Below are 19,530 nucleotides of genomic sequence, written 5' to 3'. Positions count from 1 at the left end.
AAATAGCCCAAAAGGTTTTCGCAAATCGCGACCCACCTGAAGATAAGCAGCTTAAAAGACTAACTAAGGTTCTGCTGGCCACACAAGGCCAACCCAAGAAACCTCAGGCCCCTAAAGGAGCAATCAACATGGGGGTGAAAAAACTCCCACCACTGGATAAAGACCAATGTGCCTACTGTAAGGAAAAAGGTCATTGGAAAAAAACTTGCCCCTGGTTACAGTAAAAGCCTGAAAAGACTAATACTGTGCTTCATTTGGGTGAAGACACAGAAGACTGATGGGGTCAGGGTTCCATGCCCCTTTACCCCCAGGAACCCAGGCTAACTCTTCAAGTAGGGGGCAAACCAGTATCATTTCTGGTGGACACGGGGGCTACCTACTCTGTACTGAAAAAACCAGAATTGCCTAGTAATAAGGCCCCCATTGCCATTCAAGGGGCCACACGGAAAACTAAATTTTGTTCATGGACAGAAGGGCGACTCACTGGCTTAGGCAAGAACACAGTCACTCATTCGTTCATTTTAATGCCTGACTGTCCAGTGCCTTTATTGGACAGAGATTTACTCCACAAACTGGGAGCAACTATCACTTTTAAGTCACAGGCTACTCCACTAAGCTTGGAGCAACCTGCCACCCTTTTGGTGACACTGCCTTTGTCCGAAGAATATAAGCTCTTGCCAGAACAATTGCAGGAGGATAAAACCTCCAACTATCCAAGAATTGCTAGCTTATTACATGGAACTTGTGCCCCAGGTCTGGGCTGAGTCTAATCCCCCTGGGCTGGCAAGGCACCAACCTCCAATAGTGGTCCAGCTCATGGCAACTGCCACCCCCATCAGAGTAAAACAATACTCTCTTCTGTTAAAGGCATGACAAAGGATAGAACCTCACATCAATAAATTAAAACAAGAAGGGATACTAGTGCCTTGCAAGTCTAGCTGGAATACTCCCCTGTTACCGGTCCAAAAGCCAGGGACAAATGACTACAGGCTTGTCCAGGACCTCTGGGAAGTCAATAAGAGGGTGGAAACTATCCATGCAACTGTACCAAATCCCTATACGTTGTTGAGCCTGGTTAATCCCCTCCATCAGGTTTATACAGTGTTGGATTTAAAGGATGCCTTCTTCGGTCTGCCCCTAGCCAAAATCAGCCAGCCTCTGTTTGCCTTGGAATGGGAAGCCCCAGATGGAAGCTACTCTGGTCAACTAACATGGACTAGACTGCCCCAAGGATTTAAAAACTCACCTACGCTGTTTGATGAAGCGCTGAGCCGAGACCTCCAAGATTTCAAGGTAAAGTGGGGATCAAATATAACACTGTTACAATATGTCGATGACTTGCTATTGGCTGCACCCACCCTGGAGATTTGTAAACAAGCCACAGGGGATTTATTAAAGACCTTACAATACCTAGGATACCGGGTATTCGCTAAAAAGGCCCAACTTTGCTCCCTGATGGTGACATATTTGGGATATATCTTAAGCGCAGGGGAAAGGAAATTGTCCCCTGACCGCATAACAGCCATCCTAAATATACCAGAGCCAAAGACTAAAAGGCAAATTCGAGAATTCCTAGGAGCCGCAGGATACTGTCGCTTATGGATTCTCAACTTTGCTGAAATGGCCCAGCCCCTCTATGAGGCTACTAAGGGACCAGGGGATCAAATTATTTGGACTTAGAGACTCCAATTGGCATTCAACAACATAAAGGCCGCTCTTACGCAGGCCCCAGCCCTGGCACTGCCCAATCTAGAAAAGCCTTTTACCTTATTTGTAGCTGAAAACAAGGGCATCGCAAAGGGGATGCTAACCCAAGATCTAGGGCCATGGAAACGACAGGTGGCTTACCTGTCACGCAAGCTGGACCCAGTGGCCACTGGCTGGCCCACATGCTTACGAGCTACAGCTGCAACTGCACTCCTAGTAAAAGAAACTAATAAGTTAACCTTGGGCCAGCTCCTAAATATTGTTACCTCTCATGGGGTAGAGACTACACCAAAAACCCCACCAGGAAAATGGATTTCAGATGCAAGGTTAACTCATTGCCAGACCCAACTGCTTGGACCCGAACATATTACATTCTCCAACCCAGTTGCCCTAAATCCAGCCACCCTGCTCCCTGACAGTGACCCTGACCGCTGCGAAGTCACACATGATTGCCTTGAAATCTTAGCCGCCTTCCAGGGCACCCGACCAGGGTTGCAAGACACTCCTCTCAAGGAGGCGGAGCTAACTTTTCACAGATGGCAGCAGCTACATGGTTGACGGACTCAGGTATGCAGGTGCCGCGGTGGTTACTCCTGAACGAGTACTATGGGCAGAAGCTCTCGGGTCCCAGGCCTCAGCCCAGTGGGCAGAACTTATCCCTCTCACAAAGGCCCTTCAGCTTAGCGAAGGTAAGACTGTAAATATCTACACTGACAGTAGATATGCCTTTGCTACTGTACATGTACATGGGGCCCTCTACAAAGAAAGAGGGTTACTCACTTCAGAAGGAAAGACAATTAAAAATGTTCCTGAAATTCTTGCACTATTAGAAGCTATTTGGCTTCCAACCAAGGTTGCAGTTATTCATTGCAAGGCACACCAAAAGGGAACAACTGTAGAAACTCAAGGAAATAACTTTGCTGATAAGACTGCTAAAACAGTGGCACTCCAACCAACCGGAACATCAGTCATAGCACCTTTGCTACCACAACCTTATTTACCACTAAAACCTGAGTACTCTCCAGAAGACGAGGAAAAGGCTGAAACATCGGGATACCAAAAAAAACCATAACCACTGGGTGGTATGAATCAAAGGACAAAGCCATATGGCTACCAGAAAAAATGGGTCAACGCGTGGCTCATGAAATTCACCAAGCCACCCATTTAGGGAAAACAAAGCTATTAGAATTAATTAGACAATCATTTAATTTTAATAATGCATCAAAAATTGTTGAATTATTAACTAACCGATGCCTTGCATGTACTCAAGTAAACTCTAAACAGGTCACTCATCGATGGTCTGGAGTTCGACAAACAGGTAATACTCCAGGAGAACACTGGGAAGTTGATTTCACTGAAGTTACGCCTGGAAGGTATGGATACAAATACCTGCTTGTATTAGTAGATACATATTCTGGATGGGTCGAGGCATTTCCTACCAAGTCTGAAACAGCCTCTATAGTAATAAAAAAATCAATGAAATTTTACCCCGGTTTGGGCTACCCACAACCCTCGGGTCAGATAATGGACCTGCCTTTACGGCACAAATATCCCAACAATTGGCCAAATGTTTGGGAATAAAATGGAAGTTACATTGCGCCTACCGCCCTCAAAGTTCAGGACAGGCTGAGCGCATGAACAAAACTTTAAAAGAAACCTTGAGTAAGTTTCATTTAGAAACTGGCGAAAACTGGGTAGAACTCCTTCCCTTTGCACTATTAAGGGTAAAAAATTCCCCATATAAACAGGGATATACACCTTATGAAATTCTTTTCGGTCGCCCACCACCCCTATTACCCAGGGTGCCAATGGAGGTTGACCCCCAAAAGCTGCCTGCCCCTATTTTGGGGGAACTTCAAACCCTACAACAGATTTGTTCACAAATCAGAAACAAACTAAATGCTAACGCTTCCCTTCCAAAGCAGGAGCCACCCGGACCCATCCCTCAACCCGGGGACTTGGTGTACATAAATAAGTTAACTGCCTCGTCCCTCCAGCCCTGCTGGACTGGACCATACCCAATGATCCTCAGCACGCCCACAGCTGTAAAGGTTGCCGGAAAGGACGCTTGGATACATTGGACTCACATCAAACCGGCACCGAACTCAAACCCCAACACCAACTGCTGGAGTGTCCAGACCACCGACCGCCCGACTAAGATAAGACTAAAGAGACTTTAACATACTTTTTAAAATTCAACCTCTAAGATAGCAATGATTTGCTATAGCTACAACAGCAGTGGGGAATGTTAAGGGACGCCTCAACCCCTACTGACCTTAACATATGCATTCTGCTTCTGTACAAGTCGTTTGCTAAAATAAATGGGGGAATAAACAGAGTAGCATGGCCAACGCTATTTTAGGCGGCTCTGCCATTTTAGCCTGAAAAATCCCTATGGGGAATCCAGGGTGGGGAGGGGCTACAGGGCAACCCACAAAATTAGCTTATGTATGGCTGGCTTGCTTGCATTGGCTAGATTGTGTCAGGTGCAAAAAATTCCCACCTAGCTAAAAATAAAAGATGGGAGAGGTTTCAACTCGGGGCTGTGCACTTTGATTGGCCTGCGTAGCCCTGGCTGCCAGAAATAAACTCTTTTCCTTTTCCTATCACCTGGTTCTCGTGGGCAAATTTCTTTTACCCGTCAGACGTTGGCCATAACAAAACCACAACTCAAAGTCCACTTGGGTCCTGTTTGTGAACACCCTCTACCCATGCTGTTATGCATGTGAAGACACCAGTAACCCAGTTCAACTCTAAAAAGCTTCTCGTTACACGAGGCAATTTCTGTCGAGAACCCTCCCCACAGCAGTTACCTCCCCTCGCTGCACAGTGCTGAAAATGGAGACGGAGACGCGAACAGCACGGGACTTGCCAAGACCCCAATCAGCGGGACGGAGGGCTGGGACTAAAACCTCACCTGCCCCGGGTCTCTTCAGAAGCACAACTCCCCCTTCCACCTGGGAAGCAACCTCCCGGCCCTCATCAGAGCACACGTTCTTTCTAACGCAGTCCTGACTTATTTCACTTGTAAATTTCAGTCTGCCACAGGCAGGCAACAATAAAGTAAGAACAAAGGAACAACGGGGACATCCACTCTGGCCCAGAATCTCAAGTCCCTTCAGCCCTAAAGGTCAATCTGCAGAGCTCCCAGCCTCTGCCACATGTCAGGGACTGCAAGGACAGCCACGCTCCGACCGTGTTAGTGGAAAAACACTTTGATTTTCTTTTTCTAAATTTAAGAGAAAATGGTATCTATGAGTCAGGTAAGCAGATACTGCATATGTCAGCAGCAAACAGAGCACAGGGCCTGTTCAGCTCCATTTACCCGCGAGGTTCTTGAGGTGGTGGGAGTGTAACCCTTGGGGAGCCTACAACCCATGTGCTTTGGCTCCCACCCCACGCTGCCGCAGAGCTTCACGCAGACTGCATGGGTCCTTGCAGGGATGAGGATGTGAGTCAGTCAGACAACTGTGTGATTTAGGCGAGAAGACCAAGGCTTATCACCACCCAACACAGAACGTACAAACCTTGCTAAAGCAACTTAACACCACTTCAGCAAAGCCAGAAAACAATGCTTCATGACTGATAAACACAGAGAGTGACTGCTTTGAGAGAAACTATATTCCTTTTCCTGCTAAACCTCAGAGCTATAAGTCAACTTACTTTCTCTGAATAAGTCATAAAAACGGAGCAATGACCACCTGGTCCTCTGTCCGTTTGCTGACAGAATTTCTGGCACAGTTTTGTTTTGTAACTGGATGGCCTGAAAAAGCTATACTCTTTTCTGAAATGTTGTTTATTCACCTACAGAATGAGAGTCAGACCAGGGAGTGAGCTGATTCAGCAGATAAAAAATTTCACACACAAAACTCGATTCCTGCAACAGTGCTGACAGACACTGCTGTGTGTGTCACCTGGATGTGCTCGATGAAGCTTCTAGTAAGCCCTCGAGACTGGTATCGCTCTTACCCCTCATTCACAGATGAGGAAACTGGGACACAAAGAGGTAAATAACCGGCCCTGGTCCTGAGTGGCCGAGAGAAGGCTCTCGAGACCAAGTTCTCAAGCCAGACCTCTGGTGCACGTGTCTGCACTGGCCTCCCCGCCCACTCAGGTCTGCTCAGGCTGTGCTGTGACTGGCTGTAGAACCAAGGCTACTGTAGTGCTCCTGCTCACAGCGCCAATTGTCTAGCTCTTAATCCTGTTCGTGATGCCAATTGTCTAGCTACTCAACCACGCCAGTTGTCGGGCTCTTTTACTTTCTGGTAATCCTGCCAACTGGGCCAACTGTTGCACTAGGGCTGGGTCTGGAGCTCACAGACCCCTCAAGCCCATTCACAGACTGGGTCACAAACCCTTCACACACCAGGCTGGGTCACCAGTCCCCTTACACGCAGGCCTAATGAGCTAGGTAACCAGCCAAAGGGTCCTTGGAGCCATAGGTTGGAAAGCATGGCCGCGCAGCATGGATGCCCAAGGCCGATGCCTGCCCGCCTGCCTCACCAACTCTCTCTCTATCTCAAGAACACAAGAATAGCAACAAAACTCAAAAGACACATTGGCGCACATGCACACTAACTCCACACACACACACACACAATTTGCTTACAACGGATGTGCTAAACCACACCCCACTGGACCCCAGCGAGGGCTCTAACCAAACTATTCTATTTTCCCAACACTGGTGCGTGCGAGGTGTCTGCGACATCCAGCAGGGTCACACCAGGTACGTCACAACATCAACAGTGAAAAAAAGGTCCCCAAAGGCATTGGAGAGAAAGGACAGCACTCAAAACAGCACCAGGCCTGGAAGCCAGACAGTGGTGGAGCAGCCTTGGCAATTCAGAACGAAACATTCCCATGTGAGAACGACGTGTCCTGCCCAACTGCCAAACGAGATGTGGACAGGTAAGAGTTTCTTACGTGCAAAGATCATTTTGTCGCCTACTTACACTCTCTCAAGAAGCTTCTGGAAGATGTGCTCCACAGAAACGAGGGAAATAGGGAACACACCAGAAAAGTGGCGCAGGAGAGCAGAGGGGTGGCTCTGCGAGGGAGGCTTGGGGACAAGCCGAGAGTTAGCCACAGGGGCTGAGAAATAAGAAAAACGAAAGCAGCAAGGCAAATGAAAAGTGAAACAATTATCAAATCCAAGTAAAACAAAAAGATGTCTAAGAATGAAAACATAATTATAGAGTACTACTGATTCGGTAAAAACAATTGACAGTCATAACAAACACTGAATAATTCCACAATCTGAAATTCTGAAACAATCATACTGGCAGGACTAAGAATAAAAGTTAGTAGCACTGTCTTCATTGTCCACAAAAGAATTCACCAGAGAGCACCCAAGCACACGGCTGAAGACGTGCGGCCTGAGTGTCCCCATCACTCAGAAATAAGCAGAGATGTGGCCGCCTCTGGGTGTGAGAAGGAATCAGACGGGGCAGGTACCACAGGGGATTGCTACTTCTCACTGTAAGCCTTTTAGCACTTTCGGGTTTTATGCACGTTTGTGCATCAATCTGATAAAGCAAAATTTTAGAAGCAAACAGACTTATTATTCTTTTTTTTTTTTCTGTGACTGGTAAGGGGATCACAACCCTTGGCTTGGTGTTGCCCGCACCGCACTCAGCCAGTGAGCTTACCGGCCATCCCTATATAGGATCCGAACCTGCGGCGGGAGCGCCGCTGCACTCCCAGCTCCGCACTCTCCTGAGTGAGCCACAGGGTCGGCCCGCAAACAGACTTATTTATTATACACACACAGAGACCCCCTTCCATCTGACAGCAGCTCACAGTGAGATCAACAGAACAAAACAGAAGGCCCATGAAGTAGACCTGGACATGCGAAAACCTGATTCATGATAAAGACAGCATTCTAAGTCACTGGAGAAAGATCATTTAATAAATTGTGGTAAGACTATTAGTTACCCATTTAGAAAAAACACAGTTAAATCCCTCTCTTATTCTACTAAAATAAGTAAATCTTAATTTACTAAGATGTAGATGTAAAAAAGTCAAACCATAAAAGTATCAAAAGAAAACATGGGGGGTTATTTGAGAATGCTGGGCTAGGAAACACTTTTGTAGCAAAATTCAGACCCCAGCTTCTTAAATGGAGAGAGGGATGTCACCATAGCATGAGTGAATCTCTGCACGGCACAAATATCGTTGACAAGATGAAAAACATGATAAGTCGGAGGAAAAATGTGACAGAGATGCTGAAAGTGATCACCTCCTGACATGAAGATGACGCATGCAGCAACACGAAAAAACCCGACCGATCCTCACGAGAAGGGGCAGGGTGTCTCGAGCACATCCCTGCCTCACACATGAGAAGGATCACAGGGCTTGCCTGCTTCACCTCTGCCTGTGCACCGGGACAGGAACACCTGCCCCAGGATGAGAAATTTAGCAACACTCACCTCTGCTGACATTTATGATGACGGCCTCCGCTGACCAGCAGTCCCCCATGTAGATTTTACACACATCTGTACAGACTGTGCACGCACCTGTACATGCACCTGCACACACACATGCACATGAGAAGATGTGGGGTAATCATGGTCTCTAAAGACGACCCAATGTCCACCAACAGGGGCTACTGAACAAGACGTGTTCGTGTCACACAACAATGTAAAGGAGGAGATGAATTACCATGTGCTGATTACGGCATCATCAGGAGCGACGAGTAGGTAGGAATGAGGTGGAGAGGCATGAGCAGCGACTCACTGAGGTGTTCATACCTGGCACCTCCACCCACACCCCGTGCGGATGCGGTGAGCTCCAGCACACACCCGGCAAGACATGTATAAGTGTCACCAGTGATAACTGACTTTCTAAAGGGGAAAAGATTAACACTGCCCAAGTAATCACTGAAATCATAAAAAATGTGATAAAAGTCCATGTTACGATGACGAATGCAATGTTTTGAGAATTCTAGTTTGAAGAATCAGTTACGTGACAAGAGTGACCTTTGCCCTCTGAGGACCCCCCAGAGGGCACCTGTAGGTTTCTCCTCCTGCTCTCTGCCGCGTGTGAGAACAACACACTTGAAACCTTGTCCGCGATGATAACGTGTAGGAACCAGAACACGACAGCAGCGATTGTTCTGTGATGGCTGCTAAAAGACATGGTGGTAACAACGTGCTGACAAGGACATGTCTGGCCCCCCAGCCACCCAACCCTGGCTACTAGCCCTCACCTGGACCCACGGCCAGCCCCTGCGCTCCTCTCACTGTGTGACGATGACTCCATGGTCTGCTCCCTCTGGGCCCCCGGGACCTGCGGCTTCCTGGGCAGAGGGGTCCCCTCCGGCTCCTCCTCTGGCTCCTCCAGCTTCTTCTTCTCACTGTCGCTGTCATCGCTGCCTTCTCCTAGAATGTCGTCAACCTGACAAATGGCCAAGAGTCAATATGCAACTGACCAACTTTCTAAAGAACCCCCGCCCCCGTCCCCACCCCCCACCAGGGGGAGTGAAGAAACCACCGCAGACTGAACCAGCCACGTAAGGGAGCCACAGCATGAATGTGCCAATGGCTGGGTGTTTAGTTAGTTCTATTCTGTACCTGAATAGCGGAGTCTGAAACCAAACCAATCCTTAAAAGCAGCACTAAGGGATATGGATACAAGCACGCAGAAAAGAGTGATGGGAAGCGTGCTGGGGGACCCACCACCAGCAAGCTGCTGGTGCGGCCATGCAGGAAGCCACAACAATAGCTTCTTACATTTAGTTACATTCCTTTGGTGCATTATTCTAACAGAGATTTTATTTCTAGCATACTGACAGGTTTTATGAATAATCAGGGTATTCATTTAAAATCTCAAGATCAATGAGACTCATACCATAACCCCTGAATAACACTGTTTCCCTGGAACGTGGGAGGGGGTAGGGCTGGCAATAGCAACACTGCTTTCTATCCAGGGTGCCTTGTGTCTGGGACGTGCCAGATGGGAGAGCAGGGGGAGCAGCTGAGGAGGGACATGCACAGTGGGCTGGAGTGCAGGGGCCAGAAGCATCTCCCCAAACCTTGGCCCCAGGAAGCTGGTGCTGTCACCATCCCTGTGCAGGTGGGGGTCGAGATCAGGGTAAAGGCAGTGCAAGCTCTGGGCCACAGACCTCAAGTTCTCACCTCCTCTGCTGCACTGCACAGAGATGGGAAGGAAAAGGAGTGCAGAAGAGAAAACGCACACGCGGAAGGCAGGGGCCTGGTTTAGTGCTGCCACTGGAGGCGCTCACTGTATTCCCAGCACTGATCACGTGGCAGGGGGTGGGGCTGCCCATCCGGGAGCAGCCAGGGCCAAGCGTGACAGCCCAGGGCCAACCCTCAAGGCAGGGCCGCCCCATGCACCAGTGAAGCCCACCCAGGGCTGCTGATGGGCTCTCCCAGGTGGAGGGACTGCCTGTGAGAGACAGGCGGGATGTGGTGGGTCAGCCTGTTCGATGTCGCCCAGAGCAGGCCGCTTCCTACAAGGGGCCTGGGCACATACAACTGGCAAGGGTCTCGAGATGCTGCGAGGGGCTTCCCACCACAGAGCTCCGCCTCTCAGCCCTACATGGGCCATGGAAGGACATCCATGCTTCAACGTGGGATGCTGTGAAACAGCAATGGTGCAGGAAGCAAGGCTGGTGACCAGGATGAAGGTACAGAGTTACAGTCACACAGAAAGAGTAAGTCCTGGTGCTCTAAGGTGACAAGAGTTAATACTGTATATTTCAAGAGAGCCAAAAAAGAGGATCTTGAGTGTTATAACCACAAAGAAATGATAAATGTTTAGGTGGTAGACATGCTACCTCTTCTGACTGGATCATTATACAATATGTACATGTACTGAAGCAACAAACTGTACCCCAAACACGTGCAACTACAAAAAAAGCACATGAGCAAAGCGTCCGCAACAAGAAGGGCCAGTTTTCTAGGAAAAAATCAAAACAAAACACAAAACAAAAACCTCTGATTAAATTTAAAAGGGAGAGAAGTTCAAAGTACAGCAGCTTTTATCAGAAACCAGCACACCCAAAAGTGTACTGATGCCAGTTCAAATACATCCACGTGCAGTCTAAAAATAACAAATACATCCAACCTTAAATATGAACAGAAACATTTACATCAACAGCTAATTAAATAAAGTGGTAGCTTTATTATTAGGTCAGTACAGTGACCTTTAAATGTAACACATTACTGAAAACACTCAAGCTAATGCACTTAATAAAAAGCACCTGGTTAATTCTAAGAAGTTGCTGACATTTAGACTTTGGTGGTATATTCAAATAGCTGTATTTATTTTGATAGCAAATCTATTAGAATATTCCATTAAATTTTATTCTGAAAATGCTTAGGGTCTTTAACTCTGCATCATAACTTTTCAAGAGAAACAATGGCATTGGTAAAGTCAGTTACTTTAAATCTGACAAGCAAAGGACAGTCTCGGCAACGCAGGGATCTCGAAGGGACCTCGGCATGGTTGGCACATGTGATGCGTCTTGACCCAAAAAAGGTCCCTTGCATCCTGGCTAGCACGTGGCGTGGCAGACAGCAGACCAACATGTGCATTTATTCCGCTGGCTGTTTGGAGGACTTAGAGAAATATTTTTTGCAGCCAAACCACACTCACAGGTCAAAATCTGACGGTATCTAAACTGTGCTTAAATTCGCTCTCCCTCACTCTGCTGGGCTCATATATAAACACCTGTTTGAGAATGACATGTACCTTTCCAGGGCTTTCTTTACCAAAAATAATAACTGCCCTTTTTGAAAAATAGTTATTTGTAATAAACAATTTATTTAAAAGATGCTAAGGTAAATTTTTTAAAATCTTAAGGAAAAATTTAAAAGCAAGCACGTAAAAAGAAAAAAACTAATTTATAGTGAATTGACTACTGAAACCTCCACCAAATAAAGGGCTCCTGGGTCTTGTCGACACATGGAAAACGAATGTTTCTATCAATCTACTTTTGAGACATGGCATCTCCACAGCCTCTGACCCATGTGAGTGGGACAAGACTGCTAAGAGGGGACGGGGGGAGGGAACGTGAGAGAGAGACAGAGTGGCAGGTGGAGCAGCAGGCGAGGAGAATCCATGTGGCATCTGACACAGGACCCAGCCAGCAGGTCTCACGGCTTCACCTGGCCCGTGGTTCTAGCAGTGCCCCCTCCCCATCTCCCAAGCCACACGAGAACCTTGGGAAGAGAGTCTCTTCCTGTCTTGCAGAAATTAATACTCTACAACAGCCAGTTGAGATTGGAGATGGTAGTGCATGCAGAAACCCCAGAGAATGAGTTACTCTGACTCAGCTTTGGCAGGTGACTCGAAGGCACCTCCTTTAAAAGGCTGTCATTCCAATCACCACAGCCTGAATTCTAAGCTCTACCCTCAAGAAATAAGTTTCGATTAAACTTGAAATTACACCACCGAAAGGTATTTGCAGCCAACATAAACGTATTCCTCTCCTTGGCCTGAAGCACAGACATCCCAGTCTCTCTCCTTATATCCTCTGTTAATAAAACTACAAGCATTTGCAGTCACGTTAAAGCTGACTCTCCCTTACGGTGGAGAAGGCACTACAGGTGACACCGTACAGAAATGCAAGGGCTCTAACCTCACAGCAGAGAGTGCCAGAGTCTCCTGCTACCCGTCTGCTCTGCTGACCATGGGGTTGGTGCTTTATGGGGAGAAACACTGGCATGGATGCCACTTATGGTGGGCACCCTGGGGATGCCCCAGAGAGCCACACACTCCTACAACTGTGAACAAAGGAGGAACCTGGGACTCACTTGCAACTCACAGAATTCAGCAAAGGTGAGTATGTCGCTCCCGGGACAACGTCCCGCTTGTTCCATGAGGCTTTGCTGTGGCCAACTGCAGAGGACTCCTGCGGCTGTGAAAGACCTCCTGTCACAGTGGGAGTTGCCTCTGGGAGTGGAGGCCCCGGCTCCACAGCCGCAGGAACTCAATCTGCAACAACCAGTGAGCAGCGTCCCCACAGGACGCTGGGATCAGTGACCATTACCCCGAGCCCAGCCTGAGACCCCGCAGACACCCCACTCCCAGTGCTCGGATCCCCACCCATGGAAACAAGTGAGGAAAGAAACAGGGGCTGTTTTAAGCTGTTAAATTTGTGGTAATTTGTTGTGCAGCAAAGAACAGCAATAGGGTGGTTAAAATGTTTTAAAGTGGAATGATGTCAGTTGAGAAGATGTTTTTATGAAAACTTCAAAAGCCAAAGAGGAACTTTAATGGCATATGGAAAGAAAAACCCCCAAAGTTGGAAAACAAACTCGAGGCAGTCCACACTGTGTCTCAGAGAAGCCAGGCTTCAGTGGCAGGATTCAAACTCCTCACTCAGGAGCTGGCTGCACGCCGCACACGTTCCCAAAACAACTTTCGCAAATAACATGCTCCAAAATTCACTTAGAAAGTTCTCTATTTAGAGGAAGAGCATGACAAATCTTTTACAAAACAAAAGAGCTCTATAATTTCTTTTTTACACATAGATTTTCACAGCGTAAAACTTTAATTCACTAACACTTCCGTAACTAAAGCTTTCAAGAAATAAATATTTAGAGCCCAAGGAGAAACATAAGCAAGCATTCTTGTAAACATTTATCAACTTAAAAGAAAAATCAAAACCAGGCCTAAATACTTGATCTAAAAAGGAGGCTTTAACCCTCTAAAGGCTTTAACCGTTTTCAGGCTCAGCTGTTACTATTTTTTCTTTTCATCAATTGTCAACGACTTCTATTGACTAGGTCATATGGTCTACAAAAATAATTCATTCTTTAAAGGATTTTAAAATTTTATGAGATCTAGTCACAACTGTGGTTAAAAACCACAAATCAGATGCAGAGGAAACTACTACTGCTCTTTAACAATAAAGTTCCCAGACACCACCTGAATACGCATACAATGTATATTCTGAACCTCATCTTCAGATTTCCAAGCAGCATGCTGGCTCTGTGTCCTCGATTCGAATGTGTCATTGGCTTTTGTACAGAATTTACTGTTCCAGAGTCTGGGAGAAGACTACATGTTACATGTTAGCAGGTGCCCAAAACTTACTGGACAGACGTTGAGTTCAATAACAGACTTAACTTCACTCTAACATTTCAGGTTATAGTGTCACACAGACGTTCTATGTGGTGGATTCACACTCGGGGTTCAGTTCTCACCACACCTTTCTCTGGGTTCACGGGCTCTAGGAGCTGTCTCTGTGAGGAAGTGAAAATGGACAGGCAGGGAGTCAGCGTGGAGCCTGCACTTCACCTTGGCAGCTGTGCTGGTGGCTGTGTTGGTGCCTGGCTCCGGCAGGCCGTTCATTCACCTTTTCCACAGGATGCTGAGGCACCTGATCTTTCTGCAGCTGACTAACCTCCCTCAAGGCGGTCGCTCAAACTAGCAAAGTCCATAGACAGGGGAGAGAAGGAAATAAAATAAATGGTAAAATACATGTCCCTGTTTCATGGTCATAACACTGAAATGGTATTTTCAGGCATTATCTTCCATCTTAAGTTTTTTTTTTAGCAAGGCCAATATGTGTTAATTATCTAGATACCTAGAAAGCCCTTAATAGTAACTGTACAGCTACCTGCTTCCTAAAACAAAAAGACAAAACTACCAAGACATACAGGATTCTTTAATCCTGATTTTTATTCTGAAACATAACTTTGGACAGCCTGCATGCCCCACAACTTGGTGCATCTCAACATTTTATTATTTCATTAGCTGGTCCATAAGCACCCCACCCAAGAGTGACTGACTGTGTGTAAGCAGAAAGGAGTGTGGCTGTCTGTACCTACTCAGTCTTGGTTCTGGACACTAATCCCAAGAACAACGCCGATTTAACATGCATTATGATACTGCTCAGACCATGCAAAACACAGAATAACATGGTGAGCCTGGCTAACCAAAAAAGGTGGAAGATTATGTACAAAGAAATGTTTCAAGTCACGAAAACAAACAAGTTTGCAAACACCTACTGCTTATAAAATATGCATAAAACACACCAGTATTAGAGTCTCAAAATGTTCCAGCCTCAAATGAACTCATAGGATAAATCCCAACCTTTCTCCTCGGTGCAGTCCACGTGTCAGTGGGAACACTGCAGTCCCATCACCCAGACCCTTCCTCTATGCACCTGCTGCAAAGCTCCCACTTCTCCAAGACCCTGCTAAAATGCTACCTTTCCACAAGCCTCTCTGACCCCGCTGGAAAAGGAGGTGCATGTGACAGAGGAACACAGCATGGCTCCGTTCTTAGGACACCCTGCAACTGGCCAAACTAGCCGGTACACAAGGAAGCAACACGTTTATGTCTTCACCACGTTTTGCAAGTTTTCAGCCATTACTTCTCCAAGTGTGTTTTCTGCACCACTCTCTGTTGGGATGCCACAACACCAATGTTAAACTTCTGACACTGCCCAGAGGTCCTTCGGGCTCTGGTCATTTCCTCCCCATCTGTTTTCTCCCTGTTCCTCAGACTGGATGATTTCTGTAACCGTGTCTTCAAGTCCACTGTTGTTTCTTGGTCATCTCCACTCCAAGGCACCCGCCAGTGAGGTTCAGTGATGGTATGCTGGGTTCTTCTCTGAAGTTCCCATCAAGACTGTTTACCCTTCAGCAAACATGGCCATGTGACCTGCTGACATTTCTGTCTGATAATTCCAACATCTGGGTCACCTCAGGGACGGCACCCATTGTCTTTTCTGGGAATTTGTCACATTTTCATTTTTTGTATGTTGAGTGCCTTTGGGATTGGACCCTGGACATTCAGACTACTATGCTGTGAGACTCTGGTCCCATTAAATCCTCTGGACACCACTGACCTGTGCTTCAGCCGGGGTCAGCCCAGCAAGATGCAGATAGCGAGTTTTGCCTCCCCTCCTGTGGATGGCAGTTCCCATGTGTGTTTTCAAACCTTTGCAATGCTGCGTGCCTGCCCTGTACCCTCTGGGTGCCCTGGGCCATGATGTGTACCCTAGGTCTGCTCTCACGGCCTCTGGCCTGCTTCTTTGGTTCTGGTCAACATCTGTGCTTTTGTGACCCACACAACACTACGGAACCCCTCCCCAGGCTCCTCTTGGAGTCTGAGCCCCTGAGCAGTCAGCAGCTGCCGTTCTGTGTGACAGGGCTGCCCACAGGACAGAGAGGCAGGAGATGAAAGCAGTAAGTGTCTCTCCCACATTCCTCGGACAACAGGTCACCTCTTCCAGGTTCCTCTGGCTCAAGACAAGAGTTCCTGAGTATGAGGAACCTGCACCACCATGTGAGCTGCACTGGACAGCTCTGTGACAGGGCGGCTGTGACAGGGACAGCTCTGTGACAGTGGCTGGCAAAGCCAGTTAAAAAAAGATAAAAAACCAACCCAAACAGAAGATGGGAACTCCCCCACACTGTGGCCGCAGCTCACCCCTACTTCTCGGGCCACACGGGACTCTACTCTCGGAGAGCCTGTGCACCTGCTGTGTAGGCCTGTGACATGGCCTCCCTGGGTTGGGCTGGAAACGCAGGGAGAAAAACACCAGGAACCCCCTACAGATTGCTGCTTCCTGTCTGGACCCCATCTGATTTGGCTGCACATGTTCACTTTTCAGAGACCTCACAGCAGCTGTTTTCTACTCAGTGCAGAGATTACCGCTGCTATGAGTGGGGGCTGTGGGGCTCACTGCACCTGGGCATCAGAAGCTGCCATGAGTCGGGGGCTGGGGACTCACTGCATCTAGGCCTCCATAGCTGCCGGGAGTGGGGCTGGGGGACTCACTGCACTTGGGCCTCCAGAGCTGCTGAGAATGGGGCTGGGGGCTCACGGCACCTGGGCCACCGTGGCTGCTGGGAGTGGGGCTGGGGGACTCACCACACCTGGGCCTCCATAGCTGCTAGGAGTGAGGGGCTGGGGGACTCACTGCACCTGGGCCTCCAGAGCTGCCGGGAGTGGGGCTGGGGGCTCATGGCCCCTCGCCCAGCACAGATGCTGGTCACCGCTTCCCTTCCTAACATCTTCCTTTCACTGATGGAAACGTTGTTTCTCAGGAACAGCATCACCTTATTCTTTGATTACTCAGGGCCAGTACGTAGTTATCTGGCTTTACAAACAAATTTTGTGTTAATATGATATCAAGCTTTATACTTGAAGGGTGGAATTGTCTTTTGTTTTGGAGCCACGAGCCACAACCCACACATCCCACCACAAAAACTTATCAATCTCAAAGATGATAAACATAGATGAATCAACAAAGAAATAAAATGATCAGAAGGAGCAAAAAGGACACCAATTTCTAACTAACAGCCAGTTAGAGAGAGATCGAGAAAGTGAAGAGAACAAATTAGAGAGCAGCAGTGGAGAGTGGAGATGAGGCAGGCGTGGGAGGGTGGTGTTCACACACGACGCAGAGGAAAGTGGTCGCCCCTGCACGCAGCCCGGGAAAGAAATCGCACACATGCACGTGCTGCGATGGGCGGGCGAGAAGGGACGCAGCAGCTCCAGCAGCAGTGGGTGCCCTTCCCAGGGCAGTGGGTGGTTCCTGCACCTGCTAGGGCTGAGCTGCTGTTACCGTCTTGCGCACAGGCACTGGTGGCGGGCTGCTCTGCCCCTGGTCCGACCTGACCTGACCCTGCAGGCTCCAAGCCCCCTCCCTGCCTCCTCCTCCGCCCTATCTTTCCTCCCCTTTCCTGCTTCCCACCACAGTATGATTTTGTTCACTGTATTTATCTTCCATCCTGGGGCACAGCAGGCCCACCACCAGCACCTGTGAGTGGACGATGAAAGCAGCTCAGCCTTGGCGGGCCAGGGGACACAGGTGTGGTAAGAACTCACAGAGAGCACCTCTGGGCACTTTTCTGGTGGTTTGCCTCATAAAGTGTAAGTGGGTGCTAATGAATCGATTACCAGTGAAAATATAATGCCAAAATAAGACGTCTACCTCCAGAAAACGGCAATTTTAAAAAGTCACAGATAGAATGAAAGACTACATTAATCATAAGAATGAATTTGAGCAAAGAATCACAAATGCACTATTAACAGTCCCGACCTAATGAACACAAACCACAATACCACCACGAACACACCTGCCCCAAACGGGTCCTCCATGGCTTCTGCAATAAACTTCCTTCATCTCAACATTTTGCAGACCATGAAAAATGTGCCTATTTTGCTCAGAACGTAATAATTACACGTCTTATGCAGCTTGTGAGTGAGCGCCGCACACTGGTGGATGTGGGAAAAGCATCACGAGAGCTTTCCTGGGCCATGCCAGCCCCAGACTGAGCGCAGTCACACCACTCACCAGGGAAAAGGTGGTGTGACATCGCACCAAGTCACCTTCACAATGGCGCCCCAGGAACCGGGGAATCTCGGAGCAGAGCAGACACCAGCCCTGCAGGCTTGGGGCCTTTGTGGGACACAGCAGTCGCAACCTTAGGTGAGCTCATGACAACCAACTGACCTCAGACTAGGTAACAAAAGCATGCCTCAGAGTCCTCCCTCTCTTTAATTAAATGTTGTTAATTCACACTAATAAGAAACAGGGCACAAACTCACTAAGCTCATAGCTCTTACTGATCCTAAACAAATTTACAAATTAGATTGAAACAAAACTACCAAACTGTAAAATAAACAATCTAAACTACAGTGGTAGAAGATGTCACCTTGCTGAAACTAGAGTGGCTAACAGCATGTGGGTGGGTGAGGCACCTTCAGGGGCAAAAAGGTCTCTGTGCACAGGCAAAAACACGAACACACACGAGCACATCGGACCTCCTTATACTTTCATAATTCTTTGAAAAAGTAGATACCAGATGCTGGTGTGCTGCCTGGTATGTGCAGGGACAGTGGTCTTGCTGAGGAATACTCCTAGAGCATGGCCAGACATGCTTTCTGGGTGGGAGGAGCTGAGTTGTGCTCAAGCGGTGGCCCTACCACAGATCCACGAGGGACCATTGGACCAACTCTGCCAGTCCATGTGGCCCTGGCCTGTGGGCAGAGCTCCCTCTGATGGTCTCAGCACAACTGCAACAGCAAGGAGCACACATATCCCAGGATCTCAGAACTGAAACCTGGAAGGCCCTGGCCGTGCAGAGATAGCAAGCACGTTGGGCCCTGCACAGAACAGATCACATGGTTGCTGGAACTTAACCACATCGGAGACAGATACTTTCAGCAGAGAACCCACTGAAGGAATTCATGCAAAAGACGCTTTATCACTCAACTGAAAGAAAATTCACTGTGAAGGTAGAATATGTGAACAAGAGGCTGTTCAAGTTAGAAAAGTCTCCAAATGCATGTACATTTCTACAGAAATCAGAATGAAGCTGAACAAGCAATCTATCCTGAATTATTGCAAAAGAAATAAGAATCTATACGAAAAACAAAAATATCTCAACAATTCCAGTGGAGATACAACAGCTTTCTGTTATAATCTACTTTAGTTTTCAAGAAGCCTTTGGGGATTTCTCCTAAGATTCATTTCAACATTAGCCTATCAGCTTAAACCTCTTTCCTTCCCTCTGTTCTCAGTGGAGGAGATGCTCAGACTCTGAGCCGCTGTCTTTCAGATCAAGGTACACTGAGAAATTTGCATGTAAAGTGAATAATTCTGTTATTAATCTTTACATGTCCCCCATCTTCTAATGGTTTTTACTAATTCTCTCCTCCCAGGTGAAAGCTCCAGGGTGAGGACAGAACACAGGAGCTCAGGCATCCCTGCTGAGACCACGCACAGCAGGAGCTCCAAGAGCTGCACCCGCCGCCTGCCCTGGAGTCTCCCCGCCTGCCAGCCCAGAGCCTCGCTCTGCAGATAATCTGGGACTCTCTCTGAGCGTTCCCTGG

The 19,530-nt window shown here is 47.9% G+C and overlaps 1 protein-coding gene across 5 annotated transcripts in view; it reads right to left on the bottom strand.

Annotated features, from left to right (window-relative positions):
• The window catches only part of CTDP1 (CTD phosphatase subunit 1), a 90,696-nt gene that overhangs the window by 16,159 nt on the left and 55,007 nt on the right, over positions 1-19,530 (bottom strand). For 3 of the 5 annotated variants that reach the window (XM_063076984.1, XM_063076988.1, XM_063076986.1), the window contains one exon: positions 8,915-9,102. The exons of 1 other annotated variant lie outside the window; for it this stretch is intronic. In XM_063076984.1, the coding sequence (XP_062933054.1) occupies positions 8,915-9,102 (188 nt within the window). Of the gene's footprint in view, positions 1-8,914; positions 9,103-19,530 lie in introns of those variants that run through there. One more of the 5 variants, XM_063076987.1, reaches the window with a different exon arrangement.

The sequence above is a fragment of the Cynocephalus volans genome, chromosome 13 (genome assembly GCF_027409185.1).
Source record: "Cynocephalus volans isolate mCynVol1 chromosome 13, mCynVol1.pri, whole genome shotgun sequence".
Classification (NCBI taxonomy): domain Eukaryota; kingdom Metazoa; phylum Chordata; class Mammalia; order Dermoptera; family Cynocephalidae; genus Cynocephalus; species Cynocephalus volans.
Note: the sequence above shows the minus strand (reverse complement) of the source record. Positions and strands in the feature narration are given on the sequence as shown.